General features: G+C 48.8%; 1 protein-coding gene across 2 annotated transcripts in view; it reads right to left on the bottom strand.

The window, feature by feature from the left end:
- TSGA10 (testis specific 10) overlaps positions 1-8752 on the bottom strand; it is a 71417-nt gene extending 62665 nt beyond the window's left edge. Inside the window, exon 1 of one of the 2 annotated variants that reach the window (XM_075590503.1) lies at positions 8482-8752. In XM_075590503.1, the coding sequence (XP_075446618.1) occupies positions 8482-8535 (54 nt within the window). In that variant the 5' untranslated portion in view covers positions 8536-8752. The remainder of the gene's footprint in view (positions 1-8481) is intronic. The other variant, XM_075590504.1, reaches the window with a different exon arrangement.
- Positions 8753-20953: the final 12201 nt, after the last annotated feature.

The following is a 20953-nucleotide window of genomic DNA, read 5'->3' as shown; positions in this document are numbered from 1 at the left end:
GACAGTGTGTCGGGACCCATGGGCTCTATCTCCCTGTGCTCAATCTTATACCACCGTTCCTGCAGCTCTCTGTCTCGCTGTTCAGGGGTGAACTCTCCTACGGCCCACCAATAATCTACCACATCCTCCCTCCGGATGAGAAACCGAGTGCAGTCCATCCATGCGGCATATCCTTCAAAGAGTGGGGCCCACCAACGGTGCTCCTTAAACTTATGCGACTCCCCTGAATCGCTTTCATCCCCCCCAGAGAATACCCCCGATGTCCGTGCCGATCGTGGTACAGACCACCGTGATGATCCCAGGGCCTTTTTCACTGGTTCGGGGTTCACCGGAGGCAACCACCGGCCTACCGCGGCCTTACCTAATTCTCCCCCTCCCCGAGAATTGCCCTCCGTGGCGCAACTGCGCTGTCGTTCCCCAGTCCGTCTCTCCTCCCCCCCCAAAGGTATGTCCACAAGTTCCAGGCTAGGCGGGGATCCCGTGGAACAGGTGACAGGGGCAGGGGTTTTATCTAGGGTGTGGGATGGGACATAAGGGCAAGCGATTGGACCCCACGGGGTTACGACCCATTCTCGGCTGTCCGTAGACTGGTCCAATGAGGATATCTCACCCTCCTCAGTCCTCGGATCGCTCATCCAACTCCTGGGCCTTTGAGGTGATCGGGGACCTTCCCCCGATCGCCGAAGCGTCGCTGCGTCTTTCCCGTCTGTTCCGCCGTCGCCACCGGAAGTGATGTCCTCCCCGGAATCGGAAGCGCCGCCATCTTGGGTGGGACCCCCATGCGGGATCTCTTCCTCGATGACGACATCCGGAAGCTCCGCTATCGTCTCCACCGGAAGTGGTATCTCCTCCGCACGTGTGTCTTGGGCCTGGCACGGCCTTGTTTCCGCTACACCATCTACCGGAGCAAGGTAAGTGAATGGCTTTTTCTTACCATTCCGCAGGGGTGTAGGCGTCTCTCGCCCGTCGCCACCGCGTCCGGAGGCGGAGGGACTCCGTCTCTCGGCTCGCCGATCTGCGGGGGACGCCCTGCTTTCCAGGCTGCTACTCACGCTACGGGGTGTCGTCCTCCCCGGTTCTGTCCTGGGCCTCGATTTCACCTCCGCTAGCTCGCGGAGATCCTCATCCGAGTAATCCCCCTTCCCTGACTTAGGGGTCACCGATCGGGGCGATAGTCTTTTCTCAGTGCGGTCGGGGGGTGACCCGACCGTCTCGGTTGCCGCTGACCCAGCCGATTTTATCGACTCCAGTCCCCTTTCTCCGGGACTTGCACGATTGATCCACAGTGCACCAGGGGACTCGGCGGAGCGCCTAGCCGTATCCCCCGGGGGGTCAGCAGATTGAATTGGAATGAACGTCGGCATCGGCCATAAGTATAGTGTCCCGCATTGTGGGCAGCGTGCCGCCGTATTAACAACGCCTCCGGGCAGCCCGCATTGTAGGCAGAGCCTGACCATCGTCTCGGTGTTAGCCACCCTGACTACCAGTACCCCGCCGGGTACCGAGTAGGGCTGGGTGGAGACCATAGTTCCCACAGTGGAGGAGCAGGTCATTCTTTTGGTAGGGACCACTTTCAGTATGGATCTCTCCTGGTCAGTGGTTCCTCGCAACTGACCGGTAGAAGCTTCTGGGCCAGCCACTTCCTGCTTCGGCTCCTCCTTCCGCTGGCATTGCTGGAACCCGCCCCCAGGGGTTGCAATTATGGGTGGATCCCACAGGGGAATAGTATGCCCCTTGATTAAGGCCGCACCTTTCTCAGTCCTGGTGGGCGCGGTCTGCGTTTTCGCGCCAATTTCCTCATCAGTGTGGGATTCTTGGGCCGCGGCTAGTTCCCGCCTTCTCCTAGCTGCTGCTTTTCGTGCAAAATATCCCTCCTTTTTGCACGTTACCTCCGCGGCCGGAACTACTTCTTGTAGTGGCGCCGTCTGGATATCAGTCCCTGGGCCCAGTGGGTGCATTCCCACAGGCCATAATTGAAAGTCACTCCCCCTGGTGGAAATCAGGGGAGGGTCCCATAGACTAAGCGGTTGACTCAGCACAGGGGCCGAGTGAGTCACTGTCCATGAAGGCGCAGCCATAGCTTTCGCGCCATGCCCCCCATCAGGGCGGGGCTCTGCTGTTCGCGCCATTCCCGGCCAGCTCTTTGCAAGTTCTGCATCAGCCATTTTCTCTGCGACTGGCCCATGCGGTCTCCCTAGCAAGCAGGAACCGCCATTTTGGTTGGCTTTTAAGCCCGAAATGTCAGTTTGTTTGCTCTCCTCGCGGGGTTCCCCCCCAGTTATCACAATGTCCTCACACTCTTCAAGGGTGGCCCCTCGGTGTCCTAGACAGGACAAAAACGGGGCAGCCACGGCCTTCGCTCCACTCCAGAGCAGATTAGTTAAAGACAGCTCAGCGACAGTTTGCTCTTCAGTGGGGCGCACGCCACGGGTGCCTTCCCCATCAGCCTCTGGTCGCCATTTTGGGCTCTCCGCACCACGCGGATCCTCCATTCCTTGGGTTGTCACGCTCTCGTACCAATTATCGTACATGGGGCTCCGCTCTGCGGGGCAGCCACCACACCAGTACAATAAAGATTGCTCAGATGCACCACCACATGTGTACCTGATCTAGGCTGGACTCATGTTGCACTACCTCAGGCTAGGCTCACTCTCTCAGTGTCTGCTGTAACTCCTTCCTCCCAGTCTGTGCTCCCTATGGTAAGTGTCTGGAATGGGCTAGAGTACTCTGGCTCTGCCATGCAGTACTTGGGGCGTCTACCTCTCTTGGTCAGCCTAGCGCAGACCCTCTCCAGGATTCCTGACCACGTTAACAGGCTATCCCTTCTGGCGTCCTACCGACTAGCACTACCTCAAAGTGACTCGGTCAGCTATAGCCCGGCTCCAGACCCCTCACTCCTTTCAGGCCCCTAGGTCGTCCCTGCGAACTGACAATACCCTGTCAGCCCCTGACCACCCCTAGGTCCGTCCCTACGCAGCACAGAGTGGCAGCAGACACTCTCCCTGTTTCCCAGTGTGCCTAGCTAGAGCCTGTCCTGTTGACAGATCTGATCTCAGCAGCTCGCCTCCAAATGTAACGGTATTTCTGGCCCGGCCTGACCCACCCAATCTCACATTGGCCCCTGTGGTCTAACCGGTCCCCATTACAGTGTGGTAGTGTTTGGTGGTGCACCTGTTGGCAACAGGACTCCTGAGTCTCCCGCATGATGGTGTGTGGGGAGGACCCGTCCAGACAGGCAGCTGAGGTAGTGTGCTGAGTCCTACCTAGTTCCAGTGCAGCGCCTCCACCTCATCAGGGTCCCTTCGGTCACTTGGGGATGGTCCTGACGAGGAACTCCTCTGTGGTGCTCCTCTCTGTACATTCACTCCACACATGTACACGAGAGGGTTTTGGATTGAGAACATCTTTATTGCCTGAGTGGGCTAGCTGCCCCTCGCAGTAGTTTCTTTAGCCACTCATTGTCCCTCAGTGCTTCCCTTTGAAAGGTGTAATTCTCCTTTAATAGGGATTCCTTATCCCAGCCGGAATCTCTGCCCTGTGCCAGGTCCCTGGACACAGTCTTCTCTTCAGTTACTATAAAATAACTCTTACTCCTCCCAGAACTCTGGCAGAACTACTCAGAACTCAGATAGAACTAACTTTTAGACACAGTGCTGTGCCTTATGTACACTCTGGAAGCTGACACACCTCTGACATCACTAACCATGGAGTCAGAGCATGTGACCACTCCCATCCATACACAGGGCACCCCACAAGGGTGTGAGGGCAAACGTCCATAATTACTGCTGGCATGCCCACAACTTACCAGGCCTTACTGTCAGCAGGAGAGATGACTGTAGCCATTTTACATGACCGCTACAGAGGTTAAAAGTAGGGGTAGATCCAAAGAGCTCCCTTAAATCTGGCCTACTAACATGATGTTACCTAAACAGGTAACGTCTGTTACTTTTCCTCAGTTTAACGGGTATCCACAAGCTAAATATATGCGAAGCCAGCGGCCGTTAGCCGTTAGTGATCTCATTAGTATAGACCCAGGGTGGGCAACCCTGTCGCCATTCGCCACTTGTGGCAAATTGGCAGACAAACTGTGGCGAATTGAGTAACTTAGTTTTTTCCCAAGCGCGAGTCCCCCCTCCTCTGGCAAGCGCGAGCACTCCCCCGGCATGCGCGTGCACTCCCCCAAGCACGCCGCAGTTTGTGAATGAAGCAGGGGCCGAGCAGCAGTCAGAGGACACCTGTGGTGGAGCATGTAGTGAGCGCGCGCGCCTGAGCACTCCATGTACCCCCAACCAGGAAGTGTTCCTTGTCTGCACTGATATACTTGATCCTCCACTGCAGCGCCACACTCCTCTGATTCCTGACTCCTCTCTAGCTGTCCTCCTCCTGCTTCACTAATAGCTGGTTGCCCTGCTTCAAGTTTACAGCAAAGGTGTGCATTTTAAACTGTTCTGTAACAGTGCACTGATTTGTATTTTTGCATTTAGGTGTATTAATTCTCTTTCTAATGAATGAACATATAACCTGCTTGACTCACCATGGCTGTGTGTGTGTGTACGTGTTTGTGACTGGCTTGATGTATGTGTGTGTGACTGGCTAGGTGTGTGTGTGTGACTGGCTGTGTGTGAGTGTGACTGTGTGTGTGTGACTGTGTGTGTGTGTGTGTGTGTGTGTGTGTGTGTGTGTGTGTGTGTATATATTCTATATTTAGTGTGTGTGTGTGTGTGTGTGTGTGACTGGGTGTGTGGCTGGCTGTGTGTGTGTGTGTGTGTGTGTGGCTGTGTGTGTGTGTGTGTGTGTGTGTGTGTGTGTGTGTGTGTGTGTGTGTGTGTGTGTGTGTGTGTGTGAATGGGTGTGTGTGTGTGTGTGTGTGTGTGTGTGTGTGTGTGTGTGTGTGTGTGTGTGTGTGTGTGTGTGTGTGTGACTGGCTGGCTGGGTGTGTGTGTGTGTGTGTGACTGGCTGGGTGTGTGTGTGTGTGACTGGCTGGGTGTGTGTGTGTGACTGGCTGGCTGGGTGTGTGTGACTGGCTGTGTGTGTGTGACTGGCTGTGTGTGTGTGACTGGCTGTGTGTGTGTGACTGGCTGTGTGTGTGTGTGTGTGTGTGTGTGTGTGACTGGCTGTGTGTGTGTGACTGGCTGGGTGTGTGTGACTGGCTGTGTGTGTGTGTGACTGGCTGTGTGTGTGTGACTGGCTGTGTGTGTGTGACTGACTGTGTGTGAGTGACTGGCTGGGTGTGTGAGTGACTGGCTGGGTGTGTGTGACTGGCTGTGTGTGAGTGACTGGCTGGGTGTGTGAGTGACTGGCTGGGTGTGTGTGACTGGCTGTGTGTGTGACTGGCTGGGTGTGTGTGACTGGCTGGGTGTGTGGCTTGGTGTGGCTGGCTGGGTGTGTGGCTGCATGCGGGCAGCTGGCAATGGCTGCTTGTATCTTTGTTTTGTTACCAGTCACGTCCTGGCTGTGCCCCTGATCATGGATTTTGGAGGGAATGAGATGATGGGGGGGGGGAGACTGAGAATGTATAAATAACATACCACCCCACCGACTGTGTGTGTGTGTGTGTGTGGCTGTGTGTGTTTTCATCATTTGCGTCTGACGCAGTTGTAACGGAGTAGTCAAAGTGTTCATGTTTTCAATAAACTTGTTCAAACAATGTGTTTTAAATTTTCGCATGCGCAACATAATACCTCAATTCTTTTATGGTGTGGCTATTTTCACTTCTAATTCGCCACACCTGTGGCTAAATTGAAAAATAGGTTGCCCACCCCTGGTATAGACTTAACACCATGTGAAGTTAGCACTGCCCTGCGTTAGGTTCAAATAACATAGCGTTAAGCCTGTCTTACCCAAAGGTGGTGTTACTTCCATGCAGACCCAGAATAGGTGTTTAATTAAAGTAAAAAAGAGAAAGCAGGAGGGGAAAAGAACCCGGTAAATAACAGTACGATAGTTAAATGTAGCACTTGTCCACCCTCCCCCCCCCCCCCCCTCTCCCGGAGATCTTGGCTAGGCTACTGCTATGTGTAGTGCTGGTTACCTGTGAGGATACAGGAGAGATGAGATGCCCGCGATGTTGTGGGGGGACAGGACAGACTTTGGGGGATCCTCTGGTTGCACTAATTATCACTAATGATCGTTATAGTAAAACAAGGGCTTGTTGTGGCTGAAAATAGCACTTGGTGCATCATTACTGAGCTTTGAAGATCGCTGTTAGCACTTAACGAGATGTTAACATCTTGGTAAATCAGTAATGGAGCTCTGTGGATCCACTCCTATGTGACTTATCTTTTCCTTTATCTCACTCTTTTCTAAGTTCGCTTCAAACCAAAGGGGGTTGTGCATAAATCTAATGATCTTGTTACTGGTGTGGCGAGAACAAGATTGACAAATCAAACTCCCACTCTTCAAAGCCCCTGTTGTAAATTAAAACAAAGAAAGTATTTCAGACTTTCAAAAATTATAAAAATATTTTATTACCGGTGTCTGACATATTACAAAGGCATAATTTATGAACATTTAGCCCATAGATCTATTGTTGCTTCTAGTAGAGCAATTCAAACCACACATATAATCAGAAGACTATAAACAGCCCCCTATGATTGCACTCAAGGTAGGTGACAGGTGAAGTATAATGTCAACCAGTAAATAGCTTGATATGATCCAAATCCTAAACATGGGATATATAGCTAAAAGGTCACACTCAAATAGAAAATAAAAAAGACTTTAATAGTTATGCTGTAAATAGGGGGCTGTTTATAGTCTTCTGATTAAATGTGTGGTTTGAATTACGTTTTCTCCCTTGCACCAGGTAGACTATGTTTCTATGTGTGTATGTCTGGTGTAGCGACGTGCCCTGTGTGTATTATTATTGCTTCTAGTAGAGCCCTGATCTTGCATTCAGAAAGAAGCCTTTCATTTGTGTATTCCCATTTCTATGGAGCATTTTCTGTTTGACTGAAGGGATACCCTTACAGGTAGGTATGTCCTTGGACAAAACTGCAAACAAGATTTCAAATAACCAACACAACTACCTTTCTGCAAGCTAAAATAAACTATATTAGCAATGTATCTTTATTTAAAAGGTCTTAAAGGACATTTGTTTTCAATAATCAATTAGGGAAAGCTGAGGTACTGTATGTTGCTAAAGTCAATCACAACACAGAACTCTATCTATTCCTTTTTTTCCCCAAACAAAATATATTTATTCTGTTGTAGATTTAAATAGGAATATGAAACTAAAAATGTCTGTTGTCCTTTGGCACTGCACACAAAAGGCATGCTCTTATTTGGTTGTTTTTTTTTGGTTAATTGTGAATATCCCTCCAGTAGTAGGGGTCACTGACTAAGGTCAAAAAGGATGGTCTGTGGGCTCCGGAATCCTGATTCGGTAATGGCACAAGTTCCCAGTCCTGATCAAAATAGTCCTATATTCAAACCGCTGAACAAACTTTGCAGGAAGCATAACATTGGGACACTAACATGTTTAGCACAAACAACAATTTGGCTCGCTCTTTATAATATGTATTATTTATTTACACAAGTGATGTTTGCTGTTCAGTTATTTTAAAATAATATTTTCTATACTAAAACACCAGCTCATAGCCAAAACTGAAATCAAACTACATACAAATATTTTGTGTGGGGTGCTTAATTCCTGCTATGCCAGATGGGCAAGAAATTCATTGTACAGGCATGAAAAGGATATATTATTCATGTTTTAGGCAGCGGAAAAAAAAAATTAAATTAGTGTATTATGGAGTCCACCTGTTGTATTTAATTATGTAAACAATATTATTTTTGTAGTTACATGCTGGAAGATAACATTTGATTAAAATAATATTTCAACACCTGGAAATTGAAATGACTATAGTCATCAAGAAAACAGAGGTTGCCATGGAAACCCTCAGCAGCAGAGCAATAAAATATCAGGCAAAAAAGAAACCTCCAGAAAAAAATCTAAGGAAGAACCAGCATTAGACTATCACAATATATGCCTTCTTGAGTTTCAAGCTATGAGGAGATTGGTACTTGAAGAAATCAGTGTCAGGATGTCTCATGCTGAGTGTATTTGGCTATCGAGCTGCTAACAGGCATGTAACATGTTACAGGAAGTGAGGCACCCTAATGACCATACAACTGTAGGGACGCTCACAGCCAAGCTGTCTCCATGACAACCGAGGCATGAGGCCTTTCAATAGAGGTGTGTCTAGCCCAGCACTTTCTTCTTATGAATGGCATACCTGAGCTCTTTCTACACCTCTGGCATCCACTTATACTAGCGGGCATATGAATGCAATATTAGGAATCTTTGTCTCTATAATCAAAGTTGTCGTTCAGATTTTGCTGCTCGTGTTTAACCGTTTGCACTTACAAAGTTTAACCCCGTCCACCACAGGAGGCCGGCTGCAACGCATTGCAAAGCAATGGTGTAAATACATTCGCAAATTAAATGAACCCTTCTTAGTTTGAATTAAATCAATGCATACCTTGATCTGCAATTCTGTTATCCTTCTGCGTCCTACGTGGTTTTTACTAGTCATGGCTCTGGTGATTAGTGACTGCTGCAGCCACAGCACCAGCTCCTGCTTGTGTGTGTGTGTTTCAGAGACAGTTCCTGCCCTCCTCTCTGCCAGCCTCCTAATCACAGTCTGACCTCTCTCCCGCACTTTTCCTTTCTTTCCCTCCTCAGTGCTGCTCAGTTGTCAGGGAAGTCAGCTAGTGTACAATAAACATACCCTCCCACTCCCCACCTACACACTGTGTAGACTCTACCCCAAACTACTGTAGCTTAACACACAGACTCAAGGGATGTGATCTCCCAAAGACCGATGTGACAAAATACCTTTTTATTTCAAAGGTTCTTATCTGGGAACCTTAAAACCCACGGCTCAGTGAGTAACGACACTGACTGGCACTGAGTTTGAAGCAGGGGAGCCTGGTTCAATTCCCGATGTCGGCTCCTTGTGACCTTGAGCAAGTCACTATCTCCTTGTGCCTTAGGCACCAAAAACATAGATTGTAAGCTCCACGGGGCAGGGACCTGTGCCTGCAAAATGTTTCTGTAAAGCGCTACGTAAAACTAGCAGCGCTATACAAGAACATGCTATTATAATTTAACGCAGTTACAGGACCATCCAGCTCTGGTTTAAGTGCTTTATTTTCTTTGTCACGTCAGCAGACAAAATCAAGACAAAAGAATCAAAATAAATCCTAGCTCTATCTGAGCATTAACTAGACTGCAATTCTCGAACTATCTTTGGGTGGCTTTCCCACTTACCAATCAATAAAACATATACTGTATCATAAACCAATCCTGTTGCAGGCCAGTGCCTGTCTGCAGCATCCAGCTCTCTTTAGGATTGTTTTATAGTCCTCGCTGCTGCGCGTGCGACCGGCATTGCACGTGCATGTTTAGTTGCTAGGGCACAAGCGGTGACATGCGCAGTTAGGTGGCGTGACTCTGACATCACAGCGTTAGGCCACGCTGTGATTGGTTCACGGCGTAGCAGCAGCCACCGCTCACAGCCGTGCGCGCTCTCGTCCCCAATATTGAAACGTCTATAGAACATAGCCAATTATAATTGATGCGCGCACTATATTACACACCTTAGCTGCAATAAGGGGAGAGGGATCTAGTCTGCCCTTTCTTATACTCTGTTAATTAAGGCCAGGTGATCTGCACCTGGCTTCATTTGAAAACCTTCCCTGGGCCTTTAACCCTTAATAGGGATAGGTATAATTTGCGAATGCAGGGCTTATGTACCACCCATCCACAACTTCACCACCTTTCCTCTCACACCTACATCAGTGAGGTTCTGGTGAACAAATTACATTTTAATGGAAAACTGTTACATTCAATAAGGACCACTTCACTGAAGTTTCAGACACTGTACAGTATGTCAACTATCACTTATTTTCCGAGTCCCACTAACTTAAACGACAGTCTCATATATTTTTTTAGCATTGACAGTCCCATAGACTTCTCACTGGTAAAAATCAGTCCTTTTCCATTAAAATTACATTTTTGGGCCAGAACTCCCAAATCCACTTGTTTCTGGCATCTTGCGCGGTCATATGATAACTCCTAGAGTGATCACATGTCCAGAAGTGCCAGTGGTTCAGTGGTACTCTGGTTCGGCTGAACCCCCCGCACTCTAAAAGTGAATCTATTCTTAAACAATCATTTACTCTTCTTTGTCTTAGAACTTACAGGCACAATTCTGGAAAAGTGAAATAAAGTGACTTGCCAAAGTCACAATGAACAGGTATTGGAAATCTCCCACTTCAAAGCTAGCATCTTTACCACTTGGCTACGTCTCATCCTTATTGCATGCACTGTAGGCTCCTCGGGCAGTAAAGGTTTTTAAGCCACAGTGCCACCTAGTGACATATATACACTGTTTAGCAATAAGTGAAAGTACCTTTTTTACAATGTGTAATGTTTTTCATAAATTACTTTTGTTTAATAGCTTTTAGACCCAACACCAAATTAAAAAGTTGTGTGTGGTGAGCACGCACATTGTAAGTGAAATTTCTTTGTGTTTTGTCACAGAAATTGTATTTGCGATGATGATGTTTTTAATTCAATGAAAGATTTGAGAGTAAAATGTATTTTATTTCGTTTTATGTTGAAATTTCCATACTAATCACTTAGAATACACGATATAATTGACTTATGATAACTAAAGTAAGATACAGATATTTTGGATTTTAACATACAGTATGTAAATGCTATTTCTCTGAAAAGTCTTTCATTCAATGTAAATTATACAAATCAAAACACAATTTCAGTGACAAAACGCAAAGAAGTTTGACTTAGAACACGAGTCCCAGCAACCCTCGGGGCTGCAGGAGTACATGAGCAGGCTTAGCCAATACGGCACCAGGATTCCCGTCAGGGATTAGATACATTTTGTGCGCTGAGAGAGCCACGCCAGTCGGAGCTGGGACACGAAGAGGGTGTGAGGGCAGGGTGTCTGTGACCCGTGCACTAGGCCAGAGACCCCCTTAGGCACCAGCTAGGCCCACACTCCCTGTTTAGCTTGTGGCTGCTGCAGGGACCATCCCAGTAGATAGGGACACTGCCCTGTAGCAACAAGTGTGAGGGACACAGCCAGGATGTGGCGGCGACCTGGCATCTGGAGGTCTGGGACCAGATCACCATACACAGAGAGAGACTATTACGGTGGGACCCTCCTGCTGGATACCACCCAACGCGGATTTATCGCCGACGATGACGGCGTGGGACCGAAAGGCCCCTTTGTCTTCAGTTGGAGCTACCGGCTGTTGGAGTACCTGGCAGGTATCAACAAGTGCACCAACAGTCACACTTTAGTTGTGGGCAGCGCTGTCGCACACAGGTGGATTGACTCTTGTGGACACCAGGGTGGTTGGGTGCCAAGGGGCACCTCAGAACTTTGGGGACATATTCCATCCAAGTGTGGACATTGTGTTGGAGGACACTGTGGGGTTACGGCCGTGTGTGGCCTATTTGGTGTCGGTGGTATATTTTTATTCCTTTTTCATATGCATGCAGTAAACTGTTATCTATATCATTGTGTGTGTTATTGCATTGGGTCCTGTGACGGGGTTATCCAACATAGTAGGATCCCTCACAGGTGGAGGCGCTGTCAGACGGATCAGGTACACCCCAGGCTCCCAGCAACGGAGGTTTAGGCCTCCTGTGAGCCACAGGTAAAGCACCACACACAGTAGCCGCCATATCTCCCATAGGGTGGGGGAAACTGTGCTACAACATTATAACCTCTTAATAGACAACAGACAACATTTCTGATCTTTAACTGAAACTTCACATCAACCACCAGACACAAGCAGTAAATGGTTACATAATATGAAACCATCCATAATATACAATCTGCGCTTACCTTTACCGGTTCTTTTTTCTGCTTCATTAAAATGTCCGTGAAATCTATTTTTATTTTCTGATGAACAGCAAAATTATATTGGTGAAGTCCTGATAGTGATGCACGAACCTTGCCTGTGTTACACTATATTCCTTGCCTGTGTTACACTATAGTCATGATTTAGATCAAGGGTGCGCAAACTTCTTGAGCTGTGGACACCTTCCCGGGAGCCACAACGTTCGCGCCCCCCCCTCGCTCAATGGCTTGGCGTCAAATGACGTTGCGGGTCATGTGACGTCACGTGACCCCACCGCGTCATTTGTCGTGCGTTGCCGTGGCGACGCGTGACGTCACATGACCCCGAAGACCCGGCTGGCGGCAGGTGAGTTGCAGAGGCCTCACGCCTCCCACGGCATTGCAATTAAATGCCTCCGTAACTGCTCGCGCCCCCCCTACAAATTGTCCCGCCGCCCAGTTTGCGCACCGCTGATTTAGATAAATACAAACAACCTTCTAGTATAGGAAGCGTATTTCTGGCAGACTGCCATGCTTTGCGAGTTAAAACATGCCTCCAGCCAAAATCCTAAAACCAAACTGTTACATGGCTAAGTTTTTTTACTCTTAACAAAACAAAGCTCTAGAGATAAGAGCTAAACTGTCAGTTTAAACTTGTGGTAGTTACGGCTCTATATCTGACTTTGGGGGTCCTACAGACAAAATGTAGACATTTATATTCTCAAAATGGAGATGTGACGGTAGTTGGTTGCCAGCCTGCATTAATAAAGGTCACGCCCGGCTGGCTGCCTCTAGAAACCGTATGTCAGGGGCTGAAGTGTCAGCTCTTGCGTCTAGTTGTGCGCCTTAATGTATTCTCCTGTATTTCTGTTCCCATTTTACGGTCCCCTATAGGACTGTAAGATAAGGATGCCAGGTATAGTTGGGATCCCTGTTAGGAAATAGCTGCAAGACAGGGACTTTTGGAGCAGGAGATTAAGGGTGGATATTAGGGAGCAACTAGGGTTAAAAAGTGTATTAAGTGTTGCTGACCGGGGTAGTCGGTAGTACTGTTATATTCTGTATCTCTGTGTGTGTCTCTGTCTCTCTCTGTGTATGTGTCTCTGTCTCTCTCTGTGTATGTGTCTCTGTCTCTCTCTGTGTATGTGTCGCTGTCTCTCTCTGTGTATGTGTCGCTGTCTCTCTCTGTGTATGTGTCGCTGTCTCTCTCTGTGTATGTGTCGCTGTCTCTCTGTGTATGTGTCGCTGTCTCTCTCTGTGTATGTGTCGCTGTCTCTCTGTGTATGTGTCGCTGTCTCTCTCTGTGTATGTGTCGCTGTCTCTCTCTGTGTATGTGTCGCTGTCTCTCTCTGTGTATGTGTCGCTGTCTCTCTCTGTGTATGTGTCGCTCTCACACACTCTCACACTCACTCTCACACTCACACACTCACACTCTCTCTCACACTCTCTCTCACACTCTCTCTCACACTCTCACATCCAGCGGGAAGAGACGATGCACAAGCGTGGGGGAAAAAAAGTATTAGCTGGACTGCTGATTAGAAAAGAAAATTGTAGGAAACAAAAATGCTTGTTACGTTAGAACAGGGCGGTGCAAACGGGGGGGGGGGGGGTGCAGCGTTTGCAGAGGCCCCGTGCTCTTCCCAAAGGCATTTAAATTAAATGCTGGGGGAGCGGCGAAGGCCTCTGTAACTCACTTACCTTGGCTCAGACGGCTTCTGGCAATGCGTCGCAATGGCAACGTGACGGGGGACACGCGACGCCGCGTTGCCATGGCAACATGACGTTGTGATGTCAGAATGGCGGAGCCAAGGTAAAGAGGAGTAGCGAGCCAGCAGGGTGGGGCAGGGGCTAAACATTGTGCATTCCTGCATTAGAATACATAAAAAATGTCTTTAAAAATATATATATATATATTTTTTAATGCACAGGTATTTTCTCATAGTACAGAACTGATTTTTTTTTTTTTTAAACACACGTAGGATATTGCTGGAACTGCAGCTTTAATTATTATCTTTTTAGGGTTGACACCAAGTTAAACTTGGCAGACAATTGTCACGCACTTTCTCCTTTTGTCCGCAGAAACCTTTTCTAGTTAATGACATTCACATCTGTATGCCGTGCATTTCCAAAAAAATAAAAATATATATTTTTGACACTGCTGGCAATTTAAAGCTGCCGTTAAAAAACAAAAAACAAACAAAATTTTTTTCCCATTCAATATGTGCATCAATACAATCTGCACACTGACAAGTGATTAGCTAAAATGCAGATCGATCCGTTCTCCTGTAATAGATCGCTTACTCGGGGTTACTTAATTCAGTTCTTGCACAGCATTTTGGGCAATGTAGTTCCTAGAATATGATTGACTGGGCAGTTACTAGATACAATTGGTTCACTGCTAGAGAGAGGGCGGGGCTCAAGAGCCAGAGCCGGTCAGAAGGGGAAGGGGCTGTCACTTTGGAAATGCTTCCTACATTAGAAACATTAAAAATGTCTTTAAACATTTATTATTATTATTTTAATGCTACAAGTATTTTCTCATAGTACAAAACTGATTTATTAAAAAAACACACATGCAGGATATTGCTTGAACTGCTACTTTAAAATGGTGTTTTCCTGCACCAATTATGTGCCAAAAAAAGCTGTTTGCGATGGTAGTACATAGGCCCCGTTATGTGCGTATCAATGTCTTTGTGCTTTTATGTTTTATGTTTATTTTTACCATAAAATTACAAAATCAAAAAGACTTAATTAGCAAGTTTCTTACATTGAAAGCAAAAGCAGACAGAAAAGAATGATGGATGGGATTAAGAGACACAGAGAGGGGAGAGAGACACAGAGAGGGGAGAGAGACACAGAGGGGGGAGAGAGATACAGAGTGAGGAGAGAGTTACAGAGGGGGGAGAGAGACAGAGAGGGGAGAGAGACACAGAGGGGGGAGAGAGACACAGAGGGGGGAGAGAGACACAGAGGGGGGAGAGAGACACAGAGGGGGGTGACTGACTGACTGGGTGGGGTACCTCTGGTGTCACACACACACACACACACTCCCATACATACACACACACACACTCCCATACACACACTCTCCCATATACACACACACACTCTCCCATACACGCACACACTCTCCCATACACTCACACACACTCTCCCATACACACACACTCTCCCACACACTGTTACGCCGGTGCTGTCCGCAGACCAGACCAGACCCGTCCCTTATACTGAGGTGGGGACGTGAAGGAACACACACCCACAGCAGAAAGAGCGTGTCCGGAGTGTGGTGAATTAGGCGTTGCCAGGCCAGGTGGTGTTTACTAGCAATACTTGCCGGTACCGGTTAAAGAAGTTCCGTAGTCGTTGCCGTTAGCCAATGTCGGGGAAGGAGAATTCCGGAAGGTAGGAATCCAAGCAGGATTAGAGAGCCAGGAGATGACGTCCGCCAAGCCAAGTTGAATCCTGAGTAAATAAAGAGAGAAAGTGCCAGAGAAGACCTCCGCAGTGGAGACTATGTCGAGCAATGAATGAGTGGCAGGACAGGCAATATAAAGTGTGGCTGACCAGTAGGAAGAGGGGGCAGACCTGGAGGAGTGCATGGAGCTGTCCTGGATAGGTTGTCAAAAGGAGGAGCGGCGCTTCACTGCAGGAGCAGTGAATAAATGAAAATGATCCTCTGCGCGCTCTGTAACAGAGATGGGCGCGCGCCCGTGAACAGCAGTAGCTGTCACAGCTCGAGCCACTTGCGGCTCGGCAACCGCCAGCCGGGGATAAGGAGGGAGTCCCCCAACCACCGAGACTGGAGGGAGCCGACGTCGGGAGCGCCCCGCAGTAGCAGGCGGAACACGAGGTGAGGAGGCCATGCCGCGGCCGCCGCGGCCCCCGGATCCTCACAGTACCCTCCCCCCCACAGGGTCGGCCTCAGGACGATCCTCCCAGGGTTTAGATGGAAACTTCTTTCGGAAACGTTTGAGAAGTCCAGGAGCATGGATATCTTTAAGAGGTACCCAAGATCTCTCTTCGGGTCCAAAGCCCTTCCAATGGACCAGGAATTGAACCTCTTGAGCGGCGGGAATCCAGTATAGCTTGGACCTCGTACTCTTCGTTGCCCTGTATGATCACTGGGTCTGGTTTAAGAGTGTGGTCCGGAAAGAGGGAACTGGAGATGAAGGGTTTGAGAAGCGAAGTGTGAAAAACGTTAGGGATTCTCATGTTTTGAGGTAATTGAAGTCGGAAGGACACCGGGTTTACCTGCTCCATGATAGGGAAAGGACCTAGGAACCTAGGTGCCAATTTGGGGGATGGGGTTTTGAGATGGATATTCTTGGAAGACAACCAAACCTTGTCCCCAGGCTTGTAGTTGGGTGCAGGTCTGCGACGACGGTCAGCCTGGGTTTTAGATGTCAGGGAGGCGTTTTGAAGTGCAGATTGAATTCTGGACCAAGAGTCCTGTAGGAGGGCGATGTGTTCGTCCACGGCTGGTACTCCAGAGGAGATATTAGAAATAGGTAGGCGAGCCGGATGGAATCCGTAATTGATAAAGGAGGTAGTCTCACAAGTGGATTCGTTCCTGGAGGAATTAAAAGCATACTCAGCACAGGTAAGTAATTCTGCCCAGTCATCCTGAAAGTTAGAGACGAAGCACCTTAAATATTTCTCGAGGGATTGATTAACCCTCTCGGTCTGTCCGTTAGATTGAGGGTGATACTGCACCGACACACTTTATTCGAGCAAATACCCGGTATGTACCTGGCAGATACCTGGAATGCGCCGCTCCTCACCTCTGACAAGCCCCGTTGCATTTGCCTTCCCAGCCTGGGTTCATGCCTGGCTGATGGGCGGCTGATCTGTTAAATGATAATGATTAGGATTTAATAGGCTGCAATGCTTCGCGTGTCTACCAGATGGCATAAATTCATGAATTGTAATGCAGTATATATATATGTACTGTGCAGTATTGCAGCCAGCGGGAATAAAATGCTTCAATCCCTGCCTGGAAAATAACTCAATGCACTCGGGCAGAAAACAGTCACAAACCTCAATACACCCAGGTATACCCGAATTCGTGGGACTAGCCGAGCTCGAATAAAGTGTGTCGCCAGTGTATCCAGAAGAAAAGGAAGAAGAGATGCCCAGAGTTTTGGTGAAAGTCCTCCAGAATCTGGAGACGAATTGAGAGCCCCGATCAGATACGATGGATGTAGGAATCCCATGGATCCGGAAAATCTCTTTGAAGAAAATATCGGCTAGGGCGGGTGAGGAGGGTAATCCTTTGAGAGGGATGAAATGTGCCATTTTGGAAAACCGGTCCACTACTACTAGAATGGTGTTCATGCCATTCGACCTAGGCAACTCAACAATAAAGTCCATGGATATGTGTGACCAGGGGCGCTCCGGAATGGGTAAAGGTAAGAGAAGACCCTGGGGTTTCTGACGAGGAATCTTGTTACGTGCACATACCGGACAGTACCGTGTGAATTCGAGAATGGTTTTGGCCATATTGGGCCACCAGAAGGTGCGACGGATGAGATCCAAGGTTTTCTTGAATCCTGGATGTCCTGCCGTGCTGGCAGCATGTCCCCAATCAAATATCTCAGGAACGAACTTGGGCTCTACGTACAAAGTGTCCTTCGGAACCTCAAGACCAGTCGGAAGATGTTTTTGGGATTTAATGATCTTCTCAAGATTCTTGAACGCCGCGACTGCGAGGATCCTTTGTTTAGGAAGGATGGACACTGTGTTTTTTTCCGGTCTTTCTTCTGAAAAAGTCCATAGCCTGGACGAAACATGTTAGAGTGGTTGCCTGATGTTTGCTGCTAGCGATCAATAAAGTTTTTTTAGACATCCATGCGTTGGCTGCTGAAGTTGCTGTGAACCACGGACCATCCTACCCCCTTCTTAGAGAGGGCATCAGCCTTGACGTTTTTGGTGCCGGGAATGTATGACAAAATAAAATTAAACCTAGAGAAAAATAATGACCAACGAGCTTGGCGGGGACCCAAGCGGCGGGCATTCTCGATGTACAACAAGTTTTTATGGTCCATGAGAATCGTGAATGGCAGTTTTGACCCCTCCAGAAGGTGCCTCCATTCTTGAAGAGCTAATTTGACAGCCAAACGTTCCTTATTTCCTATGTCATAATTTCTCTCTGCTGGAGAAAACTTCTTAGAAAAAAACCCGCAAGGGTGAAGTTTGTCCTGGGGATAAAATCTCTGGGATAGAACCGCGCCAGCCCCACAGTCCGAAGCGTCAACGTCTAGAGTGAATGGAAAATTAGTGTTTGGATGTCGGAGGATGGGAGCAGAGACGAAAGCTTGTTTCAATAATTTGAAAGCCGTGACTGCCTCGGGAGACTAAGAAGAAGGATCTGCACCTTTGTGGGTCAGTGCCGTGATAGGAGCGATGATAGTGGAAAAGTTGCGAATAAATTTCCGGTAATAGTTAGAGAATCCTAAAAATCGCTGAATATATTTGAGGGAATCGGGTTGCGGCCAATCCACTACGGCTTTCAGTTTCTCTGGGTCCATGGCCAAGCCTGTGTTGGAGATAATGTACCCAAGAAAGGAAGTGGTAGACTGGTGAAAAAGGCATTTCTCCATTTTGGCAAACAACCGGTTCTCTCGGAGACGAGAAAGCACAAACTTCGTGTGGATGATATGGTCCTGTAGGTTCTTGGAAAAAATAAGGATGTCATCCAGATAGACGATTACAAAACGATTAAGGACATCCCGAAAGATGTCATTGATAAAGTCCTGAAAAACTGCTGGTGCATTGCATAAACCGAAGGACATCACAAGGTATTCGTAGTGTCCGCTACGGGTGTTGAAGGCAGTTTTCCATTCGTCACCCTCCCGGATGCGAATGAGATTGTACGCCCCACGAAGGTCAAGTTTGGTAAAGAGGTTGGCCCCTTGAAGTCTATCAAACAGCTCATAGATGAGAGGAAGTGGATAACAATTCTTTACCGTAATGTGGTTCAGGCCCCGGTAATCTATACACGGTCTGAGAGTCCCATCTTTCTTCTTGACGAAGAAAAAAACCAGCCCCCGCGGGAGAGTTGGAATGACGTATAAAACCCTCAAGTTCTCACGAATATATTCATCCATGGCTTCTGCCTCGGGTAACGAGAGGGGGTAGGATTTGGACTTGGGCAAGGTGTATCCACCCTTGTGGGAGTGAGAAGAAAGGGTGATTGGGACCGGTCTCCACGGAGATATATGCTGGGGTGAGCGGCCGATTATCAATCCCGACCAAGGAACTTCTTCTTAGAGAGAGGAATCTGATTCTGTTTGGAGAAGGTCTGGTCCACGAAGTTCCCTCCTGCGCCGGAATCAATAAACACTGCTGTGGAGGTGCGGAAAGTAGGACCACAAAGGGAAATGGGAATGGTCAATTTTTTAGGGAGTTCCCTCCTGGATAGGGGATAAGAAGATTTAGCACCCAGGGAGAGCCCCTTCGTACTCACTGGGCTTGGTCTTTTCCCGGAGATGGTGGACAGTCACGGGTCCGATCCTCAGAAGATCCGCAATGGTAACACGACTCTCCGGTTGGGCGAAATTGTCGTAAGGACACCCGAGAACGCTGGACTCCGAGTTGCATCGGCTCTGGGGCTTCCAGCGCGGGCAGCGGGGAGAAGGTGGGTCTCGGAGTAGTAGAGAACCTGGAGAAAGGAGCACGGAAAGGCGTAGACCGGGGTTGCTGACGCTGGGCGCGGCGTACCTGAAGATGCTGATCCATACGAACGGCTTGGGTGATAAGGTCCTCCAGAAGTCCTGGCCTGGGTTGAGAAGCAAATTCATCCTTCACAGAATCCGATAAGCCTTTCCAGAAGACGGAAACTAAGGCCTCCTGACCCCATCGAGTTTCAGCTGCTATGGTCCTGAATTTCAAGGCGTATTGGGCCACAGGTCGACGTCCCTGTGAAAGCTGCAACAGGGAATCAGAAGCAGTCTCTTGTCGTGCGGGGGTATCGAAGACCTGTCGAAAGTCTCGTCTAAAGGCTGCGTAATCTCGGGTAATATTGGGGCGCAGTTCCCAGATTGGGGAGGCCCATGCCAGTACATTACCTGTGAGCAGGCTGTAAACACAAGCCACCTTTTTACGACCCGTAGAATACAGCTGCGGAGCCATCTCAAACTGGATCTCGCATTGATTAAGAAAACCACGACAGGCGTGTGGATCCCCTGCGTACGGCTTCGGAGCCGGAATCTTCGGACCTGGGGATGAAGTGGATATCGGATCTGACTGCGCCGACGGTGCAGCGCAGGTGGTGCCTGAAGAGAAAGGTCCTGTACCTGTTGGGAGAAGAGAGCCACTTGATCCGTTAAGGCCTGAATTTGTTGGTACATGGCCGTCATCATAGAGTCCACATCTGTCTGGTCTGCGTCTTGTGGGCTCGACATAATGTTACGCCGGTGCTGCCCGCAGACCAGACCCGTCCCTTATACTGAGGTGGGGATGTGAAGGAACAGCAGAAGGAGCGTGTCCGGAGTGTGGTGAATTAGGCGTTGCCAGGCCAGGTGGTGTTTGGAGTGCATGGAGCTGTCCTGGATAGGTTGTCAAAAGGAGGATACAGGTGAGCAGTCTTTGAGCCTAATTGAACTCTGTGTGTGTGTGTTGGGGGCGGAGCCTCACTGCAGGAGCAGTGAATAAATTAAAAGGATCCTGCGCGCGCTCTGTAACAGAGACGGGCACGCGCCCGTGAACAGCAGCAGCCATCACAGCTCGAGCCGCTTGTGGCTCGGCAACCGCCCGCCGTGGATGAGGAGGGAGTCCCCCAACCACCGAGACCAGAGGGAGCCAACGTCGGGAGCGCCCCGCAGTAGCAGGCGGAACACGAGGTGAGGGGAGGCCATGCCGCGGCTCCCGGATCCTCACACACACACACACACACTCTCCCACACACACACACCCTCCCACACACACACTCTCCCATACACACACACACACACACACAAACACACACACCCTCCCACACACACACACACACACACATTCTCTCTACAAACACGGGGAGGGGGAGGAAGAAAGGAAAGGCCACGACCAGCACCACCACCACTGTCCCACTCCCTCTGCGCCA

The sequence above is a fragment of the Ascaphus truei genome, chromosome 3 (assembly GCF_040206685.1).
Source record: "Ascaphus truei isolate aAscTru1 chromosome 3, aAscTru1.hap1, whole genome shotgun sequence".
NCBI classification, from domain to species: domain Eukaryota; kingdom Metazoa; phylum Chordata; class Amphibia; order Anura; family Ascaphidae; genus Ascaphus; species Ascaphus truei.
This window is presented reverse-complemented; position numbering and strand designations above follow the sequence as displayed.